Below are 22,752 nucleotides of genomic sequence, written 5' to 3' on the forward strand. Positions count from 1 at the left end.
CACACATGAAAACAAACAAACAAAAAACAATAAAGCAATGTAATTTTAATACCTATCAATTTATTGCATCAGTTCACAGTAAGTTTACTCAAACTTAGGACTGAGATGTGCTGCAAAATTAATACACTACTTTCTTCTGTTTGCAATCCATTTTGATTGTAAACGTGTTCAAGCCAAACCCTAGAGTCTCTGTGCAGTTCTTGTTCATATGACCACTGGCAGCCATAGGGTTCTCACCTGAGCAAGGACTGTAGGACCGAGTCTGTAACAAGGAACCACACTATAGAAGCCACCAGAGACTTTGGACTAGGAATAGAGATGGTAAAAATGGAAATAAGCTTATTGTAGATTTCATCTTTTTAATTTTTCAATTATAATCAAAATGACGACACTGAAAAAACCTGATCAGTCCTACAGGCAAACTAGAAAAGGACTGGGAATACAAGCATGGAAGAGTCTCCCTAAATTTTGAAAACCTTTTCCCTCTATTTTTTTCAGATAAGGAGAAGAAGAGAATAGGGTGAAACAACTTAAAAGTCAACATTTCAAAGGTATTTTTTGAACCTCCAAATGTAGCCCAGCTGTTGAAGTCAGGTAGACCCCTGTTGTGCTTAGAAAAATTGAAAACTAGGCAGTTAAGAAAAAGCCTTGTTTCCTTTTCACATACAAGTTTCTTCACTTTCTTCTGAGGTTTTTGCACCTGGAAGAGCTTCTTTTTTGTTCACCGTAACTGGTTCTTTGTTGATTGTTTCTTCTGCATTTTTAGTATCTGTCATCTCTTTGTCATCTGTTTTGAAGCGTCTCATGATTAAAACACAGAGCACCATGTATAGGACACAGCACCCTGCCCGCAGTCCTGCAATGAGGCCAAGATAGACATTTCTAGAAAAAAAAAAAGTTGACAAAATACATTTATATTAATATTTGCCACTTCTGAGTGGGGAAAAAAACAAAACAAAATAAAACAAACAAACGAAAAAACCAGGATACCCAAACCATTTATTCCCAGCCAGGTATCCTTCCATTTTTTTGGGAAGTGACAAGCACAAAGCAAACAATCCCATAATTTTCAGTCTCAGACAGGCCCTAATCTGGTCCTACACTCCTCAAGGAAATATCTCCTCTCTGAAAAGTTCAGCAGATGATGAGTTTTGCCTGCTCGCCCAACCTTTCCCCATCCCCAGGTAAATTTGGTGAAGTGTCTTACCCGTTAGGAATCAGAGAAATGACTGTTGAGGAAAAGTAGGGAAGTATCCTTGGTGCTGTAACTACCGTACTGTTCCTTAGTCTCTTACAAACTCAAAGCACTGCAGAATTACTCAGTGCACTAGGTCTTCATTGAAGGAACTTCTTCTGGTGATGTGAGTTCACAGCAATGTCATATATTAGACTTGCAAGGCTGGATATAGATCTGGACAGCCTGGTCTAGTGGTTGGCGATTCTGCACATGGGAGGGGAGTTGAAACTAGATGATTGTTGTGGTCTTTTTCAACCCAGGCTGAAATACAATTCTATTGGTTTTTAAATGTATATGGCTTATTTGATCTATTAGTGATTATTTAAAATACATGATTTTGGTGCTTCGGTATCCTAACCTGCTTATTAAAAAATTATTGTGTACAGAATGTATTTCAGTTCTTACTGGTCAAAGTTGCCTCAGAAGCCAATTTCCTAATCACTCACTGAAGACTTTAGCTTACCTGAATGCTTTTGTGTCATATATTCGGCAAGACCCAGATCCACCACAGCTTTTTGTCCCCCATTTCAAGCAGGTCTCATCTATCAAGGCACCAAAATAAATAGGGGCTGGGAGTCCACCTGCAAAGAAAATTTTTATGATAGATTTTCAGCTCTCATTAACATTATGGTAGAGAAAGGAAAAAATTAATCACAGAGTTTCTGAATTATAGCTACCTAGAATGGGATAAAAAATCCTGCCCTGGCTTTGAGAGCAGAAGACTTCTGAAAACTTTTAAACAAGTATCTAAAGAAGATTATATACAGCGGTGAGGGGGAGAGAGGGAGAATGTTGCTAATCCCACTTCAATGGTATTTTATTAGAATTATGTAAATAAATAATATAAATAAATTTTCAGTCCCTGGTATGGAAATTACATGTCATCATACATTAATATCTGTGTACACTCATGTATCTATTCAGTCAGTTTGCAAATGAAAAAATGGCTGGCACAGTGTCAAGAGCTCCATTCATACTCTCGATCAAAACCAATCATGCAGTGTGTGTTACTTATGCAGCACTGAAAGATTCTCTATTAGATAGCTATGATGCTTAAATACAATCAGTAAGATTCTAGTTATAATGTGATTTTGTTATGAAAACTTTTTTATGAAAGCACAAAGTTGATTCCCTGCAGCATTCAGCTGAAAGACCCAAATGACTACTTGGGTGTTTCTTCACTGGGGAGATTTCAAAATTCAGAACATCCAGACTAATCATGCTTAGATAGATGTGCCCAAAAAACAAATAAATAAGAGTTCAATACACTTTCTTTTCCTTGACTAATTCCTTCACTGCACAGAAAAAGATCTGGTGAGATAATCGTAATACATAATTGCATACCAGGAAACATATAGCTAGCTCTTCCAAACATTCTGAAATGTATTTTCTGCTTACGATTAAAGTTCTTCAAAATTAGCTCTCAAGGAGTTTGCACTGCCTAGTTTTGATCTATCTTTTCGACTGCCTACTTGAATGACACAAGGAAATGAAGTTTTACCTAGTATTCTACCACCTAAAGTTTCGATCCCGACAGCAAAGGATTTCAGGTCTGGTGAAACAGATCTGCAAAGGAAACAAAAATAACACACTGTTTTCACATTTTGAGGAGCAACAGAGTAATACAGCTAAACTGATGGCTATGCTGTGATCACCTGCATGTGCACCACTGCAAGAGTAATGTGGCTAACTTTGCAGAGCTCACTCAACACCAATTGAAAATGTTCACCAAAGTTATAAATCAGATGTTAAGTCTCCTTCTGTTGATTTCAGTGGATAAACTCCCATCAAAATAGTTGGGAGTACTTACAGAAACTACTCTTAAGCCAAAGGAGAGAAAATTACAATGATCTTTGGGAGAGGATGCACAGGAAAACTGAAGTGAAACAACTAGAAGTAGTCGGTTTGTTCCATAAGTTCAGCTGCAAGAAGCTGCCTTTTCTTTTGAAGGGGCTGTACCAAGTAGTGGCAAACAGACAGCAATAATGAGGTTGTGCAATCCGTCCTAGCTATCTGCTTTTGTAAGTGGAAGTGAGTTACCTGGCTATAAAAGCATCTCATTGCTACCAGTGGAGATACAGACTGTGTCCATCGGAGGAATTAGAAGAATTCACAAAAAGCAGCAGAGAGTACTGATCTGGCACAGGAGCAGGCAGGGGGCTTGCCACAGCCAGGCTGAACAGGAATTTAAACTACACCAGTTCATCATCTTTTCATCAGTAACATTAATTGCTTCTCATTATGCACATTAGTATTCTGGAAACTTTGCCCAGCCTTGTCCATAAACCAGGCAAGCAGCAAGAACGTCTGCACCCAGAAGTACTAAAAAAGAATCAGCAGCTTAGGAAAGACGGTTAACTAGCCATGTGCACAGACTGCTGATGATTGCAATTCACCCATAAGCATAACTGAAAGAAATTATCACGCAAAAGGTACAGAACACTGTCTTTTCTTCTGAGAATAAAATAGCAGTGCTGTGTTACAATTGAAGAAATAAAAATAAAAAATTATTGCTGCTGACATTGTTCTGTTTGTAATCTGTTCATGTCTGTCTTGATATAAGAGGGAGTACTGGGTTTCTCACAACACGTAAAACATTCTGAGCAAATAAGGCTTTACAAAGGTGTCTGCCTTTATCTGGGGTAATGTGAACAGCATAGTCACCTTGGACATGACTTAACACCATACTCATTTTGGGTTCATTGCTCTGTTAAACACATCTCTGTCATCAGAAGTGAAATGTCAGCATGAGGCTTGCCCACTCCATTACCAAAGTATCAACTCAGCCTTAAACTGGAATTAGGGAAAGATACAAAGCCCTAGTGTGGTCAACATGACAGTCCTCACAATAGGAAACAAATGGTATTTTCCTTATCAAATGGTATATTCCTTTTCTCTTTCCCCAAGCTTTATGGTCAAGGTAAGGTAAAGTATTTCACCTAAACATAATCATGTATGTAGGAGTGCCTCCTAAGGCTAAAATAAATGCACATGCAGTCTGTAATGCTAAAAAATAGGGAAATGCTTTGGTACAGCTCTCTCTTTGGCACTGTCCCAAAACTGCAGATGCATTGCCATGTCCATGCTCTTGTCCTTCCACACAGCTGCAATTGTGAAACACCTGAAAGGAGAAGATGAGAAGTCATTTAATCAGAATTCAGTGACTCAGGATGATTTTAGTAGCTAGATTTTTCACTCTCCATAACAGGCAGTCTGTTGTTTATAGTGAGAGGACCTTCCTAGTAATCTCTGCAGACTGATGTGCAAGTTCATTAGTATGCTCAAATCACTTTGCACTGCTCCAGAGACACAAAGCAACTGTGATTCTAGTTTCAGCCATTCCATTGCTAGGAATGAAAGCACTCTATAAAGTGAAGATGAGTAAAAGCTGTGAAATCCAGATGTGAACTGTTATCCATCCATTCTGCTCGGGGATCCTATGAAGTACATAAGTATGAATAAAAAATGTCAATATGAACACAATAATGAACACTAAAAATCAGGGTATCTATGTATCCAAAAGAGCATTTGATGCTGAATTGAGTGTGAGCTGTTTCATAGCTTTTGAAGTTAGCAAGAGACATGAGTTTGAAAGTCAAGTCCCCTGCAGTGAATGAAGCAAGAGAATAAGGCTATAAATGCAACAGTATGTTGTTTGAAAATACTGCCTGCCTTTTCAGTGTTGTTATATGAAGACAATTCTGCTTCTGCCAGAAGACATGGACATAGTAAAAGATCTAGTGAGAAACGTAAAGCCAAATTCACAGTTTTATTGCTGAGAAGAAAATTAGTTTTTAAAAAGATCAAGAAATGTAAGGCAAAAGCCTCATGTTTCATGTCTTGCCCGAGTAGCTCACTTATCTCACCAAAACTCTTTTAAAAACTTGCAACAATTCAATCATTCAATTTCTACTACAAAACTAAACATGGACATGTGTCTACAGGATTTCTTAATCACTAGGCCAAAAAACAATGTATTGAGAAATTCAATTGCCTGTACAATCATTTATCTTTACATTTACCATATTCTTTCCCATCCCAGTTGACGATTTACATCCCGCAAAGCAGGCTGTCATGTAAGTGATGCCATTGTCCCCACATACAGGATCCCACTGATCCACCTTGCAGCTGCAGTCAGCATTGCAACTGGCCGTGAAACTGTTTTTAGGGGAGGAAAGTTGTTTAAACCTGGAGAAAAAGAGCAAGAAATAAAATAATTAAATATTAAAATTAAATATTTAAACTAAATACAAGAGAGTAGGCAGGGGAAATGATGGGAACGTTAAACAATCAGTATGGACAGATACCTGCCATCATCTAGAAGAGCGAATTTACTGTATGGAGACACAGCTAATTTTGACTAAACCAAACTGCTCTTGATATTTTTCATCATCTGTTAATATTTTTACAGACTGTTGCTGAAAAGGTATGGAATTCATACAGCAGGTATTTTTGGCTAGAAGAAATTACTAGATGTTATTTTTTCATTTGAAACCTCATCTGAAATTGTACAATTACAATGATTTCAGACGAAATCACTGTACTTAAAATCTCTTATCACATGTAGACTATGCTTGCCCCTAGCAATAGGGAAGATCATACTGTATCCAAGTACTGGAAATGGTAATAAAAAACTACATAAAAATACAGCAGCAAGATACTCTTGATAGTAGCTGCCTCCATCTCAGCTCTGACTTTGTTTAGCAGCTGGAACAACCCAAACTAACTGAAGACTAGAATCAAGAATGTATAAAGTGAAATACTGAGAACATGGTGGAAGAGCTCAATTTTCAGAAAGCATTGGGAGCTCGCTACCAACAAATCACCTCTGCTTTGTAGAGTTTCCCCATTTAAAGAAAAAGTTTCAACACTTTTTCTTTGCCTTTTGCCTTTTCTTTCTACCTATCCCTCTATCCAAAACACTTCTCAAGTGAGTAACATTTATCCTACATATTTTGGAAAGTAAAATAAGAGTACTGGATTATGTGTTCAACCATAGGTATCTCTGCTGGACAAACATCTGATATCTTTTATGTAACTAGCCTCAGAGCTGAACTGGGTTTTAGGTTTTGCAAAACACCTAGATATTCTTCTGAACATAGACTCCATTTCAAAAAACAAAACAAAACAAAACACAGGCCTGAGTTTCTGTCTGAACTGAAAAACTAGCAAGCTCTGCTGGATTCAGTTTAATCCTTTAAAATCCCTTGAAATTTGTTGGACCTGACTGAAATAACTTTAAACAGTAGGCAATTGTGGTAGGCTGCTACAGTCAGAAAAATGCAGGATGCACAGCCATGGTCCTGGTAAGGGAGGGGAAATATTTGTGTGCTCACCATATCATCCTGGCAGAGTCACTTTCCACCTCCCAGCTGAAAAGATGAACTCAAGCAGGTCAGTAGCTCCAAGTACCAAGAAAGGCTGGCAACTAACTACCCATGCAGGTTGGCAACTGCTTATCTAGAGGATGGTGCATTCTAGAGGCAAAGCTACTATAGGGGCCACTTTCCACAATCTTTTTATCTCCTATTCCCTATGTGGAAGCAAGGACAAGCTTTAAATTAAAGCTTTTAAATAGAGTATAAAAATTTCAACTGTCTATGATGAATTTAATTAGTCATCTGTTAGCATACAAGAGTATATTGAGTCTAAGCAGGGGGCCACAAAGACAATAAAGGGAGATACCTAGAGTATCTCCCCTATGAAGAAAGGCTAGGTGACCTGGTTCTGTTCAGCCTTAAGAAGACTGAGAGGTGATCTTATTAATGCTTACAAATATCTTAAGTGTGGGAGTCAAAGGGACATGGCCAACCTCTTTTCAGTGGTTCATGGGGAAACAGCCATAAACTGGAGCACAGGAAGTTCTGCTCCAATATGTGAAGGAACTTCTTCACAGCAGTAAGGGTGACAGAGCACTGGAACAGACTGCCTAGAGAGGTTGTGGATTCTCCTTCTCTGGAGATATTCAAGACCTGCCTGGATGCCTACTTGTGCAACCTACTGTAGGAAGCCTGCTTTGCAGGGAGGTTGAACCTGATGATCTCTACAGGTCCCTTCCAACTCCAACAATTCTGTGTCTCTGTGTCTGTGTCTTCTATGCTGCCGACATCTGGCAATAAACAATTTTGAGAAGGAACTGTCCAACTCAAATTAAATTTGAAAAACAAAATCAGAGCATTCTGCACAGCCCTAGGTACTAGGTACTAGGTATCCTTCCATCTTGACAAGTCTATTTCACTATCTAGGATTTTCTTATATCACCTGCAAAGGAACAAGACTGGTATAATCACAGTAGCTCCACTGTAGTGGAAAACACAATGACTGACACAAGTGGAAGACCTTCAGTTAGAATGAAAATTCATTCTCTTAAACAGACATATACATACACAGGTAATATTTTTGAACTCATCCAAATTCAAATTTTCCCTAGATTAGAAGGTTTATAGTCCAGATGAGACTACAAACTCAGATTAATTTATGAGAGTAGAGGAAGACAAGTACATGCCCCATGCTCTGCATGATACAGGGAGCAACAAACAGAAATCCAGGGGAATACAAACCCAGAGTAAGGCACTGTGAGACCAGCCAGCTGAAGCACCTCACAATTGCACATAAAGTACAAGAGGTTTAACAGATATGCTACTATAAAGGAGATGCATGCAAACTTTGCCATTCCAGTTACGTGAAGTTTGAATTTCTTGATCAGATAGCCTCCCAGAAACATCCCCAGGATTGTAATGGGTAAAAGTATCACACCTGCAAATAAAAGGTAACAGAAAGGTGTTAACTGCTGCTGCTTGAACAGACCATTCTTTTTAGAAGAAATATCTTTCCATTTGTATGTTGTTGTAGTTTGTGTGGGATTTTTTGTTCACAGAAACAGACATAATCCCAATCTAAGTCTTTTTAAAAAGCATCAGCCAAAAAGATCCATCCAGTGCTAATAATCCTCCAGTTGTCTAAATTAGGTAGACCAGGAAAATGAGCAATATGATGGTAATGATGGTAATTTCATCAGTTTCAAAAAATAGTGGAAAAATAATACATCTCTACATACTTTTTTTTACCAAAAACTTCACAGAAGATCATCATAGAAACCTATACAAAACACAAAGAAAACTTCCTTTCCAAAATTAGAATTTAAAATAAGGCCATGTACCTACCAACTAGAAAGATGGCTTTTGCCACTGATACATTAAACTGCTGCTCCATAAACTTTGTCTCATATGTTATCAATCCAACAAGAGAATTATACTGCAGAATGGTGAGGAACACATACACCAGGAAAACTGGATTTCCAAACAATTTCTTCAAAGTTGGTAGGAAATCTGCAATGGAGAGGTACATGCTGTACACCCTGCTAAACACAGAGAAGAGTTGTTTTGGCATCCTTTGGACTATAAAACTAAGCTTAATTAATGTCTGTACTGTAAACTGTAATTCTTTGGCAATCAAAACCTGTTCAAGTGAGAGTTTCCCCTTGCCAGCATTTGACCTATAATGCTATTACTGCATGACACATCAAGACTGAATGGTATGGTGGAGGCTGGATTGGGCAAGAGAAATCCTAGATTATAGAACCATAGAATCCTTAGACTTGGAAGGGACCTTTAAAGGTCATCAGTCCAACTTCCTGCAAGCAGTTGATACTCAGAAAAAGGGAGTCGCCCAAGCAAAGGCTAGAACATTTCCTGAGATCCTTGATTGGAGCATTAACATCAATAAAATTAAGACAGTGAAGACAAAAACCTGCGCTGAGTTTATAGTCTATCATCTATAAATCACACTTGAAGGCACTTTAACAGAAAATGTCCTGCCCCTCCCTTACACGTGCATGCATCCAATTAAAGCAATAGGGGACTGAGTACAGCCATGAGCAGTTGCACCTGATCTGGTGTGTACTAAATTAACTCGGCATCACTGAGGTCATACACAGAAACCATGAATTCAGTGAAATTCCTCCAACTGTAGTACTTACACCCTTATAATCACAGAATATTTAAGGATTATCTCTAAGATTATCTATTCTAAACACCCACTTACCACCAATATTGTCTGCTAAACTATGTCCCTAAGTACTGTATCTACCTTTTCCTCAAACACCTACAGAGATGGTGGCTCCACCATTTCCCTGGACACTCTGTTTGAATGCCTAACCACTCTTTTTTTGAAGATTTTTTTCCTAATATATAATCTTGAACTTCCCCTGGCACAACTCAAGACTACTACCTCCCATCTTATCACTGACACCTGGGTGAGAAGACCAACCACTACCTCACCATAAAATCATTTAGAGGAGTTGTAGAGAGCAATAAGGCCACCCTTGAGCATCCTCTTCCCTAGACTGAACAATCCCAGTTTCTTCAAGCACTCCCTGTAAGACCTGCATTCCAGACCCTTCATCAACTTTGTTGCCTTCCTCTGAGGCCTTTCTCAGGGCCTCAGCACCTTCCTTGTAGTGAGGGGCCCAAAACTGAGCACAGTACTCAAGGTATGGCTGCACCAGGGCTGGCTGAGTGCAGGGGGATGAGCTCCTCCCTGGTCCTGCTGGCTACACTATTTCTGATTCAAGCCAGGATGGTGTTGGCCTTCTTCTCACCTCCACCAAACCGCTGGCTCACATTCAGCAGAGAGTCAACCAACATTCCTGAATCTTCTTCCTCCATGCAACTTTCCAGCCACTCTGCCCCAGGTTTGCAGTGTTGCATGGGGTTGTTGTGACCAATTGCAGGACCCAACACTTGGTCTTGTTGAAGCTCATCCCACTGGCCTCCATTCATTGATCCAACTTGTCCAAGTCCCTCTATAGGGCCCTCCATACTAAGGCAGATCAACATCTTCTTCCAGCTTGTTATGGTCTGCAAACTTACTGAGGGTGCGCTCAAATCCCCTCATCCAAATCACCAATAAAGATATCAAACTGGGCCAGTTCCAATACTGACCCCTGGAGAACACCACATATGACCAGTTGCCAGTTGGATTTAATTCCATTCACCACCACTTGCTGGGGCTGGCCCTCCAGCCAGTTCTTTACCCAGCAAAGCGTGTAAAGTTGCAAAGTTGTCCAAGCATCCAGCTTGGACAGCAAAAGTTGTCCAAGTATCAAGCTGCCAGCTTCCCCAGGAGAATACTAATGGGAGAGTATTGTCAAAGTATGGAGAGGCAATGTCAAAGGCTTTGCTAAAATCTCATAGACTATGTCGAAAGCCTTCCCTTTGTCCACTAGTTGGGTCACCTGGTCATAGAAGGAGATGTTGTTGATCAGGCAGCACCTGCCTTTCATGAAACCATGCCGGCTGGGCCTGACCACCCAGTTATCCGCCTTTGTTTCCCTCCCATATGCTGGCCACAGGTAAACAATATCCTGCCAGCTCATAAATGACAGGATGTTTTTCACTTTGTCATGATTATAGCTGAATGATAGCCATTGGATTGAACTGAGAATACGCCTAAAGCAACAGTATGAGCTTTTTCTAGTTGTCTGACATAAGAGCAGATTTCATCTGTGACTGAAACACATCCTTAGTAATTAATAATACTAATAATTAATAGTGCAATAGCATAGCAATTGAGAGAAGTCATTTCTGTTTACCATTTGCATTACAAAAATTTGCATTTTGCTGAAGTTTTACAAACTTATGCTTAGTCCAAAATGAACCCCTGAGAGAGTATTTACATGCAGACTTTTGGGCAATAATCTTTCACCTTTTACTGCCTCAGAGAACTTTAACTCTGGCTGAGCTGGGGGGTCTGTTTTACAGTGATCTCCTTGAACAGGCAGATGACTGATCTTCTTTGGATTCTCATCCTCTCCTTCTTTTGTTAAGGAGTAAGGCAGAAAAAAAAAAGGTAAGGAAGCAATGAAGTTCACTGCTCCACAGATGAGCAATCCAAGCCACCAGGCACCAACCCATCGAGTATCCTTGGGATTTATGTTAATAGCATCTGTAAAGTGTGGGAAAACAGGAAAAAGAGATTGAATATCATGCAGAATAATTAAACTGTTTATACACATCCTTTTATATGCTATTTAGAAATAAAGGCATTTGCATTTCACATGAAGAACATGAGGAACTGAAATACAGCTTGTATCAAATCTATTCCAGACAGTCATAAGACATGCCAATATCTTAATCTATACACATGATGACATTTCTTTGCTCCACTCTATGCACTTGTGCAAGTACAGATGTTTTTAGCACTTTCTGTGGGATAAGTGACAGCAACAGAGCCCTTCACAACCAAAAGAAAACCTCCCTTTCTCAATCTCCTTCTGTTCCCTCCTTCTTCCATCCCCAAGCTTAAGAGCTTTCCTTGAAGTTCCTCACATTTTCACTAGGATTAGGGATCATGAAAGTGATTTAGACAAAGAAATGAGGTTTCTTACCCATTTTTACTGTGTGTTTTTTAGAACATACTTTTTTGCCATCAAAAATGTAAGCACAGAGAAAATTTGCCCATTTCTTCTTGGTTGTGCAGCAAGGGTGCTGCAAGGGCTTTTACAAGAGTATGAAGAGGCTCATAATGTTACTACAGTGGGGGTAGGGGCTTAAAGTAAGGGCTATTCCAGTCACACTGCAGTGCTGTACATATTAAAATGGAAATAACATCAGTTTTTTAGTAGAAAAACTCTCCCTTTATGAGAGAGAGCTCCCCTTTATGGAGCAGTAAACTGGGAACATGCTTCCTAGCAAGCAGGTTCCTGCATACATCTAATGCACCACCTCACCATTTCTTACCGATATCCACAACACCAATATCTACCCAGAGGCTGGCACAGAAAGATCCAAGCAGGAAACCCAAAGTCGGCCCAAACATTCCTGAGGACCTCACCAGACCTGCAACGGAAGGGAGCAGTGCAGGAGAGTGAGAATGCGTGGTGGGTACACACACTTGAAGAGAGGAGAAGAGAGGCAAAAGAGGCAGGTACAGTTGTGAGGGGGCAACTCACCATAAAATGCTAAGTGGCAGGTAGGAAAATGAACCATAAGTGGCCAAACTCATAAGCTGCAGTGAAGAAGAAGGCAAGACAAGGATTGTAGAAGAAACAGGAAGAAAGAGAACACCACTCTTATCCCTATTCCTCTCTAATTTCAGATTTTCACTGTGGCATCATTCAGTGTATGACCATTAATTAATGAACATGCAACTCCAGGCCTGCCAGAGGTATCATAAGCATATTTGCAACTATATTTGCAATCTGCATGATGTTATTTCATTGTAGAATTCAAGGCTTTTTCCTGTTCTCTTTGTTCTGTCCTTGGTTTAATTTTAAATAACAGTTTTTGCCCTGATTATGTGCGTATAAGGCACATATTTTTACAGCTGGGAGTCACATTCACATGGGAGGAACACTAAGAGTGCGTGAGCATGAGATTATACACAAGATCCTGAGAAAATTTTCATCAGGCAACACAACAAGGAAATATCAGTAGACGTGTGTTTCAACAAAGTCCATTAGGCAGCATCTTTGTTGATTCATGAAGCACCAGAATGAATAAATCAGCTAACAGTTGTGCTAATAGGTGCTTAGACAGCTCTAAAAATATCAATAAATCTAGTGATCAGGTCATGACCTCTTTAAAATCAGCTTTCAGCGTCGCTGCTGGCCTCACTGGGACTCCTGTTTCCCTTTCGGCTTCTGCTTAGAGAGGGGATATCACAGGGTCAGGAGAAAAAGATAGTTGCACCTGGAAGCAATTGAATTAGCTGAAAGGCTAGTACACACCTATAAGCTAGGGTTGCATTTTGAAGATAGGGTATGCAAATACCCTGGCACATGGCCACCAAGGCAATCAGGAGAAAACAAAAACATCCTCAAAATAATTTAAGCATAGGTCTCCTCCCTGCTTATGTTGATCAGTTCAAGATTGGCTATGAGGTGGTAATGCTTTCAAAAAACACTCAGTTATTCAGATTTTTGAATTCTAGAGTAGCATTGCCACGTGGGAGATATCAGAAGTTTCAGAAGGCTTGATTTTATTCTGAAAAAAAAGGAACTCTTGATCTGCTTGTTAGCTCTTGCCCATGGTTGGCAACATGCCTTGTAAATCCTACTGTATTTTCTACTGCAGAGATTTTTCTCTTGTTTTGCAAACTTTCTTCTGAATGCAGTGATTGCTCAGCTTGTGATGAAGGATTTGGATAATAAATTTTTAGTATATAATTTAACTGTACAATATTTCCTCTTTTGTTCATTGCTCCAATTGCAAATTGATTTCATTTACATCTCTCATTTAACTTCATTGGAAGATCTGGCCTTTTAGATTAAATTCTGGTACAACCAAAGTTACTGACCTCAGTAGAAAAAGGAATATGACACCAGAAGCCTGGAGTTAGCTCTTTATGTTTATCTTTTAGTCTAAGGAAGATCTTAATATTCAGAAGTATTTAAGCTATCTCCAAAATTCAAATACTCAGTGACAAATTACTAAAATAAACAGATTAAAAAAAGGCACATCCATACCAATGGCCTGGCCAAATGTTGTGCAGTGTTTTTCTTTAAGATACTGTAAGATAACAGATTAAGAGGTGTATATGCAATAACTTTGCATATGTCTGAAGCTTTTAGATTAATTACACTCACGTAATCTTTAAATTCAAGAATAACTTCATGAAGTTAATATGCTTGTACTATGATAACACAAAGCCAGATTAGTTCATTGACATATTTTCTTATCACATTTTTGTGTTTACCCTTTGTAATTAATAAACAGACTAAACAAACAGTAAATCACTCACACATATCGGTTAGTCATTCACCGTATATTTACATAGCTTAGTCAACTCCTTTTATTGATGAATAATATAATCAGTTTTAAAATTTGTAGCATATGTTTGGCCTCATATATATTTTTACTGAAATAATAGGCTCAACAGGTACAGGTTTATCTACTAGTTCTCAAGTCACTGATGAAATTCCCTTCATTCAAACCTTCTTTGTCAGTGGGAAATCAATGAAGGTGAATTAAATAACTTGACTACATTTTCATCTTGAACTCTGCTACTGCCCTTAATTAATCATATTAACATTGAGTTTCAAATAAACTCAAAAATTCATTTATAAAAATGGCTAATGAAACGTTATTGGTATAGGCCAGATCTTCATACATATATATTGGCAATTCTCTAGGTACCTAAACAGAAGTGAAATATTCAAAAATCTTAAAATACATGAATAAGTTAAGTGCTTAGTGTGGGGGAGTATTTATGAAGCAACCACTCCATCAGAGCAGTCAGCTTAAAAGATCACTCCACCAAAAGTGACACTCTGAACAAAGTAATCCAATATTACTGCCTCCTGTTGAAAGCCAGTAGCACATAGGCAAGGATAATTGTACCTCATAGTCATACTGAGCAGTGACCCTGTGCAAGATAGTTTTTCTCTATGAGATACGGAATATATTGTACCACCTCAGGACTATGTTGGCAACCTGGTAGAACTACATACATTCAAAGAGCTCAGTAAATTCAATTTAAAATCATAGGATTTCCTGGGTGTTGCTCAGCCTCAAACTCTGCCTTGCTGGTCTGTTCAACTTCCGCAACACTGGGGAAAAAAAAAAATCGATTTCCTGTCTCAGAGACTTCTACACCCAAGCTATAATCTCTGCTAAATTCTGTAAGATAACTTTAAAAAACATAATCTTTACTTTTCTTTGCCCTTCTATAGCAAGTCTGGTTATATTACTGTCAATTGTCAATTTCAGCTGAAGTTTTAAAAATACATTTAATCAGAAGCACAGAGGCAATTAGAAGTATTTTGATAACTATTGAGTGGAACTTCTGGTTTGTCAATTTCCTTTACAGTGTTTCCATTTTCATAGAATCACAGAATCATAGAATGGCCTGGGTTGAAAAGGACCACAGAGATCATCTAGTTTTAACCCCCTCCCTGCCATGGGCAGTCACCAACCACTAGAACAGACTGCCCAGAGCCATACCCAATCTGGACTTGAATGCATCCATGGATGGGGCAACCACAACCTCCTTGGGCAACCTCTATATCCTCTCCCCCTAAAAACATCTGCAGTGACCTAACCCAGTAGTACTTCTCACTGAGCTCTTCCTGAAACTGTCTCTTTATCTCTATGACTGGTCCAGCTTCACCAAGCTTATTTCAGGCAGCAGTTTTGTGCTCTCTCAGTCACATGCAAATACCAAGAAATCAATTTGGCAATAAATAAATTAGCTTGGGTGTAAGTATTTCTGTCTTGAGCAATAAACTATCTTTCATCAAAACAACAACAAAATGTTCATTAGAAGGAATTTGTTACAACACCCTCTCTAAGGTTTTATTTTTTTTTCCTCAGGTAACCAGTGACTATAAAAGGCTTTCATTAGGAAATTTATTCCTTGTAAATTTCAAAAAGTCAGATCAAAACTTCTGAAACACATGCTTTCATTACTGTGATGAAAGATAATTCTCTCACCACTAGGAAGAATTTATTCTCTGAAGCTGTGGTACTGAAAATGAGGTGCCAGCTAAGGAAGGTAAGATTTCGCTTTGGAGAACTTAGTATTTGACTATGTTTCTTTCCATCACAGATAAAATTAGCACATTTAGTAGCAGTCACACAAGGAAAGCAAAAGGAGAGTTTGATAAACATTCTTCAAAGACAAAGATGAGATCTGTTTCTTGTTGCTTTTTTTGTCCCTATTCAACACAAATTATCTAGGACACATCAGAGAGAGAGGTTTTTTTACGAGCATGAGCAAATGGATTATTTTTTTTTTGGCTAAAAAATGTTAGAGAAAAGAATGCTGAACATAAAAATCATTCATACACATATTACCTATGTAAAATGCTGAGTTTTCTTCTTTAGAAAAATCATCAATGTACGAAACCCCCAGTGGCATAACTGGTGCTTCCCCAATTCCACGTAAAAGGTTCCCCATCAACACAAAGAGCCAAAGATAGGAACTAGATGTTTTTTCACATCCTGCAGGCCATAAATATTTACATTTCTGTGAGCATAATTCTGAAAGTACATTATTGCAACAGAAAAATAACATAAAAATGTTTTTCATATTCACATACATTCATAATTGTGTGGGTTTGTATATGTCATGATTCCTAGCAAGGGCTTTGCTATTACATTTTTCAATTAAAAAAAAAAAAAAAGAATTGTATCGAGTGGGGACAAGTAGAGGAAGGGAATTCAAAAAAAGAGGGGGCATAAAATGAGGGATTCAACATCAGAGCTTTAGCTTACCTGAATTTTTCATTGTGCTGGGTGTTTCTGTAGCATCTGAAACTGAATGGTCCACAGAGGATGCTGGGGAGCAAGCTGATACACTTGTAGATGAGTTGTCCACAGTAACTGCTATCCTTTCATAATTGTAACTGGAAAACAACTGTGTAAAATACTACTGACATATCAAAGACTATGTTTTGCAGAAAGCATGTATAAGCCTTGCATTCATGGGGTTCCTGCCACACAGAGGCAGAGTGGAGACCACTCACTTCTAGCACTTTCACTGAAAAAAAGGTATCTTCACAGCTGTTTGAAAAGTGACCAGTATTTTCTCAAGTTATTGAGAAACAGAGCTTATTCCTTGGCTTAAGAGATCATTCTTTATACTGAAGGACACATTCAGAGTCTGTCCACATCAGTCTACATACAATCGTGTTGATCTTTCCATACTAGCACCTGGGTTTCTTACCTACGTGACAGATGGGTAACATAGAGGTATCTGTGTTAATTTAAAACTAGTAGGTTCAGAATGCAATACTAATCAGTCTTTGCCTATAAAGAGATTAATGCAGGCCACAAAACCTATGTGCTAGTTTGTATTTAAGTAGCCCCTACTGGAGGAAATTAAATTGAAACCAGCTCGAGTATATTCATTCTGCACTGGGATAAATGGGGAGTTGATATTCTATCTGGCTCTGTAATCGAATTCTAAGCTTTAATATTTTGATGGATGATAGCTAGCTGTCCATGACCACCGTGTTTTGCTCAGTGTTGTAGAGAGTGGGCAATCTTCAGAATTTGATTACAGGTTTGGGCTAAGTCAGAAATTTCCTTTGATCTGCTTCTGGTCTATGCTATCCCTTGCAGTACAGTTTTGCTGCTACTTCACAGAGTAGTGACCATGGCTGCTTTCTGAACAGTGCTCCAAAGATATAATTCTTTTCATGATCTCCTTATAACAGATACAGGTCTTGGAGCTAAAGAACAGATAAATTAAAAGCACAGGGAAATGATTTTATTTTTTGAGGGACAGAGGAGCTATATTTTCAACCACTATTCACAGAGGATGTTGAAGAATTAGAGGTATGAACTGATTTTGATAGCTATGTAAGTACAGCAGCTTAGATCTGAAAGGGTATTTAGATATTTAATCTTCCTGAATTCAGTGGAAAATAATAGACACTCTGTGATGAAGAAACCTCTTCCACCAAGATCTCACTGCAATTCACTGACACATCCAGAAGAAACCATGATTCTCAAGTCAGATGTGTGATTAAGCAAACCCTTTATATGGTTGAGGTGAATTCATGGACAATATGAAAACTCTCCATATTTACCGTCCCATTAGGAACTGAGGCATCACTGACAAAAATGCTCCTAATGACATGATGAGACATCCAACAGCAATTACTTTCGGTCGATGAACTCTTGGACCAAGATAGCTCACCAGTACCATTACCATTAAGTTACCTGCATCATCAGGAGAGATCATCAGTAATATTATGAGGGAAAAAAAAAGATTTTAAGGAGTAAAATATGTTAAGAAGTATTCTTTTTACATTTTCAAAAACAGTACACATACCTAACTCAAAACTGCCATCAATAATGCCAAATATTGATGATGAGATTTCGAATCTCCTTTCAATTTGACTGGACATGCTCTTCATGTAGCTTCCAGAAAATCCTTTTGCAAAAAAGGAAAAAGCTAAAGCTCCAAGAAATATCTGAAGAGAGAAAATAACTGAGTTTAGAAAACAGTACATTTTTCTTTACGACTAATTCCTCAGCAGCAGAAAAATGAAGTGCATTGTTTTTTAATTTTGTAATGAAAAAGTCCTTGCCATTTTTAAATTAAAACAGAAGATTTTACCTTCACTTTCAGGACTGTTTGCAAAGCCTCTTCAACTACAATGGAAATGAAAGTTGGCATGCACCTGCTATGTTTTTACCACATACTGTTTTACTGTTTTAGGTATTTCCTTCCTTAGGGAAAATTTGCAGCAAAAAGCTGTTTATTACTGGTATTATGATTGTGGAATGTTTTAATTAGTTCTACTTCTCCTATTCTGAAAAATACGTACAAAAAGATGCTTAAGCAGCTATTGTTTTGCTTATAGCACATATTTAATTAATTTGCTAGTAAAACATGACCTTATCTTTTAACTGTTGAAAACATTTATTGATTTCTATGTGCCTGGAATCATAGAATTCTTAGGGTTGGAAGGGACCTTTAGAGGTCATCTAGTCCACCTCCCATGCCATAAAGAAGGACATGCACTGCTAGATCAGGTTGCCCAGGGCTTTATCCAGCCTCGCCTTGAAAGTCTCCAGGGACAGGGCATCAACCACATCTCTAGGCAACATGTTCCAGTGCCTCGCCAGCCTCACTGTAAAAAACTTTTTTCTTATATGCAACCTAAATCTACCCTCTTTAAGGTTGAAGCCATTTCCCCTTGTTCAGTCACCACAGACCATGTTAAAGAGTCTGTCCCCTTCTTTCCTGTAGCTCTCCTTTAGATAATGAAAGGCTGCTATCAAGTCACCTTGCAGCCTTCTCTTCTCTAGCCTGAACAGCCCTAGTACTTTCAGCTTGTCCTCAGAGCAAAGGTGTTCTATTCCTGGGATCATTTTCGTGGCCCTCCTCTGGATGTGCTGCAACAGGTTTATGTTTTTCCTGTACTGAGGAAACATATCCTACAGCATTGTTTCCAAATCATGTAGTATAAAACATTACCATACTTAATTTATTGAACTTTGGCAATTTCAGTATTTTAAAGAAAATACATGGTGAAGGTTCCTTTCCATACCTTTAGCTTTGAACAGTTATGGCACATAACCTTGGCAGGAGCCACAGCACTACTGCTGTCCTGGAAAGATGGCTTGTCCTTAAGTTTGCCAGTGGTGATTATCTTGTCCATGGTTTCCCTCCTGTAGATCTGATCTCTTGATCTTCCTGTTTGGAAGAATATCACTATGATATCTTGGACACTGACACCTTATATATTCCAGTCTGTTTAATTCCTCTAGGAACTTATCAAAGATCTCCTCTTGAAGGTTTTGGAGGCCAGCTGAGCCCTGAATGGAAGCCATTTGGGTGTCCTGTGGGCTTTTAGACTGTGTGGGCTGCAGGGCCATGGCAGCTTTCCTGGAGCTGACCTATAGAAATTTCTCAACTGGCCTGTGCAATTTTCCCAGATGAGACATCCAGAGTAGTTTGGATTCCATGAGAAAGTCCACAGATGTGCAGAAAAGTAAAAATTCTCTTAGCCACCCAATGTCCCCCCCAAAATTCTCCCACTGATAGCAAATAGGCACTATTATGTAATACAGAGATACAAAGTGTCAGGAACATTCTCGTTCCAATTTTGTAGCTTTCAATTCTAAATCCTAATCCAGGAGGAACCACCAAAAATGACTGTAGATATCACACACATAAATTTCAGAATGATCCATGCTATATGAAAGGGATCATTTATATGAAAGTTGATCTTAGATCATCTTTACCAGCTTGCAAATCAAAAAGCATTGAAAAAGAAGTTTTAGATAATTTATGTGTGGGAATTCAGACTTAATTCAGTTGTTAGAGGGCAGTAGCTGAAAGACAAGTTTCTCTATACCAAACATATTCTTTATTGACTTATATTTTGCTGATGATTAACTTTGCGAAAGACCTGTCTCCATTAAATAAACAATATTTAAATCAGTCACGTGGTTTTATTTTCACAATATTTAATGTTATACTTGCAGATAATAATCTACTTTAAGCAAATCTTAAACTGCATAAACACATCTTCTCTTATGCCTAATGAAAAAACAGTTTCTATGCCCACTTGATAAAAATCTGAACTTTGACAAAGAGTGAATCATTAACACTAGCATTGTTTAAAATTAAATGAGGCCAGAAGAATTATAGAAATGTGTGTTTAAAATAATAATTAATTGTAATTAAGAATTTTATTACAAAGAGATAAAGCAACACACAGTCCACCGTGCTTATCCTTTTAAAAACTCTAATTTGCAGAGTTCGGTTGTTGCACTTTATGTAATCTCTTTCAAGCCTAGTGACTCCAAGATGTACACAAATCCTAGTTTGTCTGCAGTGCAATGGTGCTTAGCAATTAAGCAAGCAAACAAACAGAAGAAGGAAATGAGAGAGAGGAGACACACAGCGAGAGAGACAGAGGGAGGGAGAGGCAGAGAGAGAACTTACTGTGTGTCACTTCTGCGTCAGGCTGTTTCTTTCCTGCGCCCTAGGGCTCTCAGGCTGGAAGCCAGTGCAACGTCACAGCAAAAGCACTGCCTACTCAGAGGAATGGAGCACTCCAAAACATTTTTTTAAACCTTGGATTTCCTTCTTAAGGTGATTGCAAAAGTTTCCCACAGCTTTGCAAAAGAAGGCGGGTTTCTTGTGCTATCATTCCTTTGGCAGCCTACCCGCCTGCATGCTACTTGTGCCAGCCTCTACCAGGAGGAACAACTTGTTTCCTCCCTTTTTTTTTTTTTTCTTTAAGAGCCTAAACACTAACGCTGCTTAAGCACTTCTCCAAAGGTGACTGTCTACCACCTAACCATGGAATGGCTCAGCTCATGTAAAAGAGCTCTGAGAGGGAGGCTGTATCTTGCAACCTCAGTGATGTGCAGCTACTGGTGATTTTGATGAGGGTCAGCAGAGATACTAAAAGATGAATTACCTCTTCAAGAGGACATGAATTGCACATTTACATCAGACAGCTTTTGGTATGGGCTCCTGATTGTCATGACCCTGATGCAGAAGTGCAAGAGTGCTGCCCTCATGTCCGAATGAGAGGTGAATTCCCTTAGGAAATCACAGCTTCCCATTGTAGATTGCCTGCCTACTATTAAGACTACCTGACATAGCTATAGGCAGTTCCTGCAGGTGCCAACAAGAAATATAGGATGACAAACTGGCTGCAGACTGACCACACAGAAAAAATGTGCTAGCCCAATTCTCACCTGCTAACCAAGCACACACACAAAATCTGTTCTCATGTCTAGTGGAGCTCAAAGCACAAAATTGTCACGTGATTTTCTTCGTTAAAGCAGAACTGTACAGCACAAAGGAAAAAATCTGATCTAGGTAGTCTTTCCAGGCTTTAGCAACACATTCTCAAGAGCTCATAAATGCACAAGGTTTTGTTTTCCCTTGGAGCTTAGTAGTTAAATGCAATCATCTTAACTATATATTCACACTTGCTATTGAATTAGTATCATTTTCTGGCATTTATGGTGATGATTATATATTTATTGATTTATTATGGGTCTTGGTTTTATTCTTTTGAAATTTTGACTTTCCCATTTTGTCAGTGGGACTCTACCCTTTAGCATGTCACAGATAATCAACAGATTAAAACTCAGCCCACTTCTACCTTTGAATTACAAGATACACAACACCAAAAATGTTACACTAGTTTCAATCGCAGTGTTTCCTCATTAGACTCTTAGCAATAAATTTCTGACTTAATTAACACAGTTTTAACATGAGGAAAGAATGTATGAATTGAAATTTCTTCTCCGAAAAGATATTAGAATACAGGAAGTGCAATTAATCCTAGACTACAAATAAACTGATATCATACTTCTATTTAGATTAAGAGTTATCTTTTCCTTGTGCTTTGTCCTTTAACATTATTGAAAAAATAATAATTTCTTAGAATCATTCATCAGAATAAATCAGAATTGGCTTCATCTGATAATTTGAAGCTGCACATATTGCAATCTACATTTAGACAGCTTTTAACTATCAGCACATTGCAAAGTTTGAGGAAAGCCATATATAAACATTAGCAGTGGTCCCCTATTTTCACTATCATCAGCTTGCAACCAGGTGGAAGAACAGAGGTCTGTTGGAAATATAATTGCAAGCCCTTTGTATATGTGGAGAGAAAGCAGAGCACATTTCTTAAAGTGAGGCACACCGAAATTTCCCATCATTGCTTCTGTAAGTGAATTTCAAAATTGAAAATGAAGAGTTTTATCTATAAAGGGTATGTCATTTCTTGTGATTGTCACACACAAATTATAGGATTCACAGGAGTGGCAGCACAGCATGAATTCAGTGCAGACCCCTTGGGATGAGCCAGTTAGTCACAGGAGGAAAAAGAAGTATTTCCAAAGCTGAATTCTTTGCTCTATTTTAGATACTTACTTCAGAGTGAGATGAAATGAACTCCAGATGTGGCTGTGAAGCAAGGCAGCAAGATCGGATTTTGACAGCAGAAAGTCAGGAGATGAATCCCACCATAGAAAATTTCAGCACTGCTCTGGAAATTATCTTCTGTGGCTTTTGCAAACTGAACT

The 22,752-nt window shown here is 38.5% G+C and overlaps 1 protein-coding gene across 3 annotated transcripts; it reads right to left on the reverse strand.

Moving 5' to 3' along the window:
- Positions 1 to 40: 40 nt before the first annotated feature.
- Positions 41 to 22,752, reverse strand: LOC125690866 (solute carrier organic anion transporter family member 1C1-like). 3 transcript variants are annotated; one of them, XM_048939612.1, is made up of 15 exons: positions 22,601 to 22,747; positions 19,242 to 19,387; positions 18,017 to 18,158; positions 17,772 to 17,904; positions 16,453 to 16,583; positions 16,033 to 16,179; positions 11,977 to 12,075; positions 10,943 to 11,182; positions 8,401 to 8,565; positions 7,798 to 7,993; positions 5,260 to 5,425; positions 4,177 to 4,358; positions 2,739 to 2,803; positions 1,701 to 1,818; positions 41 to 882 (listed from the first exon to the last, which is right to left on the reverse strand). In XM_048939612.1, the coding sequence occupies exons 2-15, from the start codon at positions 19,350 to 19,352 to the stop codon at positions 660 to 662; spliced, it is 2,118 nt and encodes a 705-aa protein (XP_048795569.1). In that variant the 5' UTR covers positions 19,353 to 19,387; positions 22,601 to 22,747; the 3' UTR covers positions 41 to 659. The 3 variants fall into 3 exon arrangements, with proteins under 3 accessions (XP_048795569.1, XP_048795579.1, XP_048795588.1); XM_048939622.1 differs by lacking the exon at positions 22,601 to 22,747 and adding an exon at positions 20,645 to 20,862; XM_048939631.1 differs by lacking the exon at positions 41 to 882 and having other exon boundaries at positions 1,705 to 1,818; positions 4,271 to 4,358; positions 22,601 to 22,752.

The sequence above is a fragment of the Lagopus muta genome, chromosome 1, assembly GCF_023343835.1.
Source record: "Lagopus muta isolate bLagMut1 chromosome 1, bLagMut1 primary, whole genome shotgun sequence".
Classification (NCBI taxonomy): domain Eukaryota; kingdom Metazoa; phylum Chordata; class Aves; order Galliformes; family Phasianidae; genus Lagopus; species Lagopus muta.

Coding starts and splice junctions, on each gene's coding strand:
- LOC125690866 (XM_048939612.1), bottom strand. CDS start 19,352: ATGGACAAGATAATCACCACTGGCAAACTTAAGGACAAGCCATCTTTC. Junction 11,183..11,976: donor TATTGGTGTTGTGGATATCG/GTAAGAAATGGT, acceptor CACACTTTACAG/ATGCTATTAACATAAATCCC. Junction 883..1,700: donor TATGACACAAAAGCATTCAG/GTAAGCTAAAGT, acceptor TTTTTTTTCTAG/AAATGTCTATCTTGGCCTCA.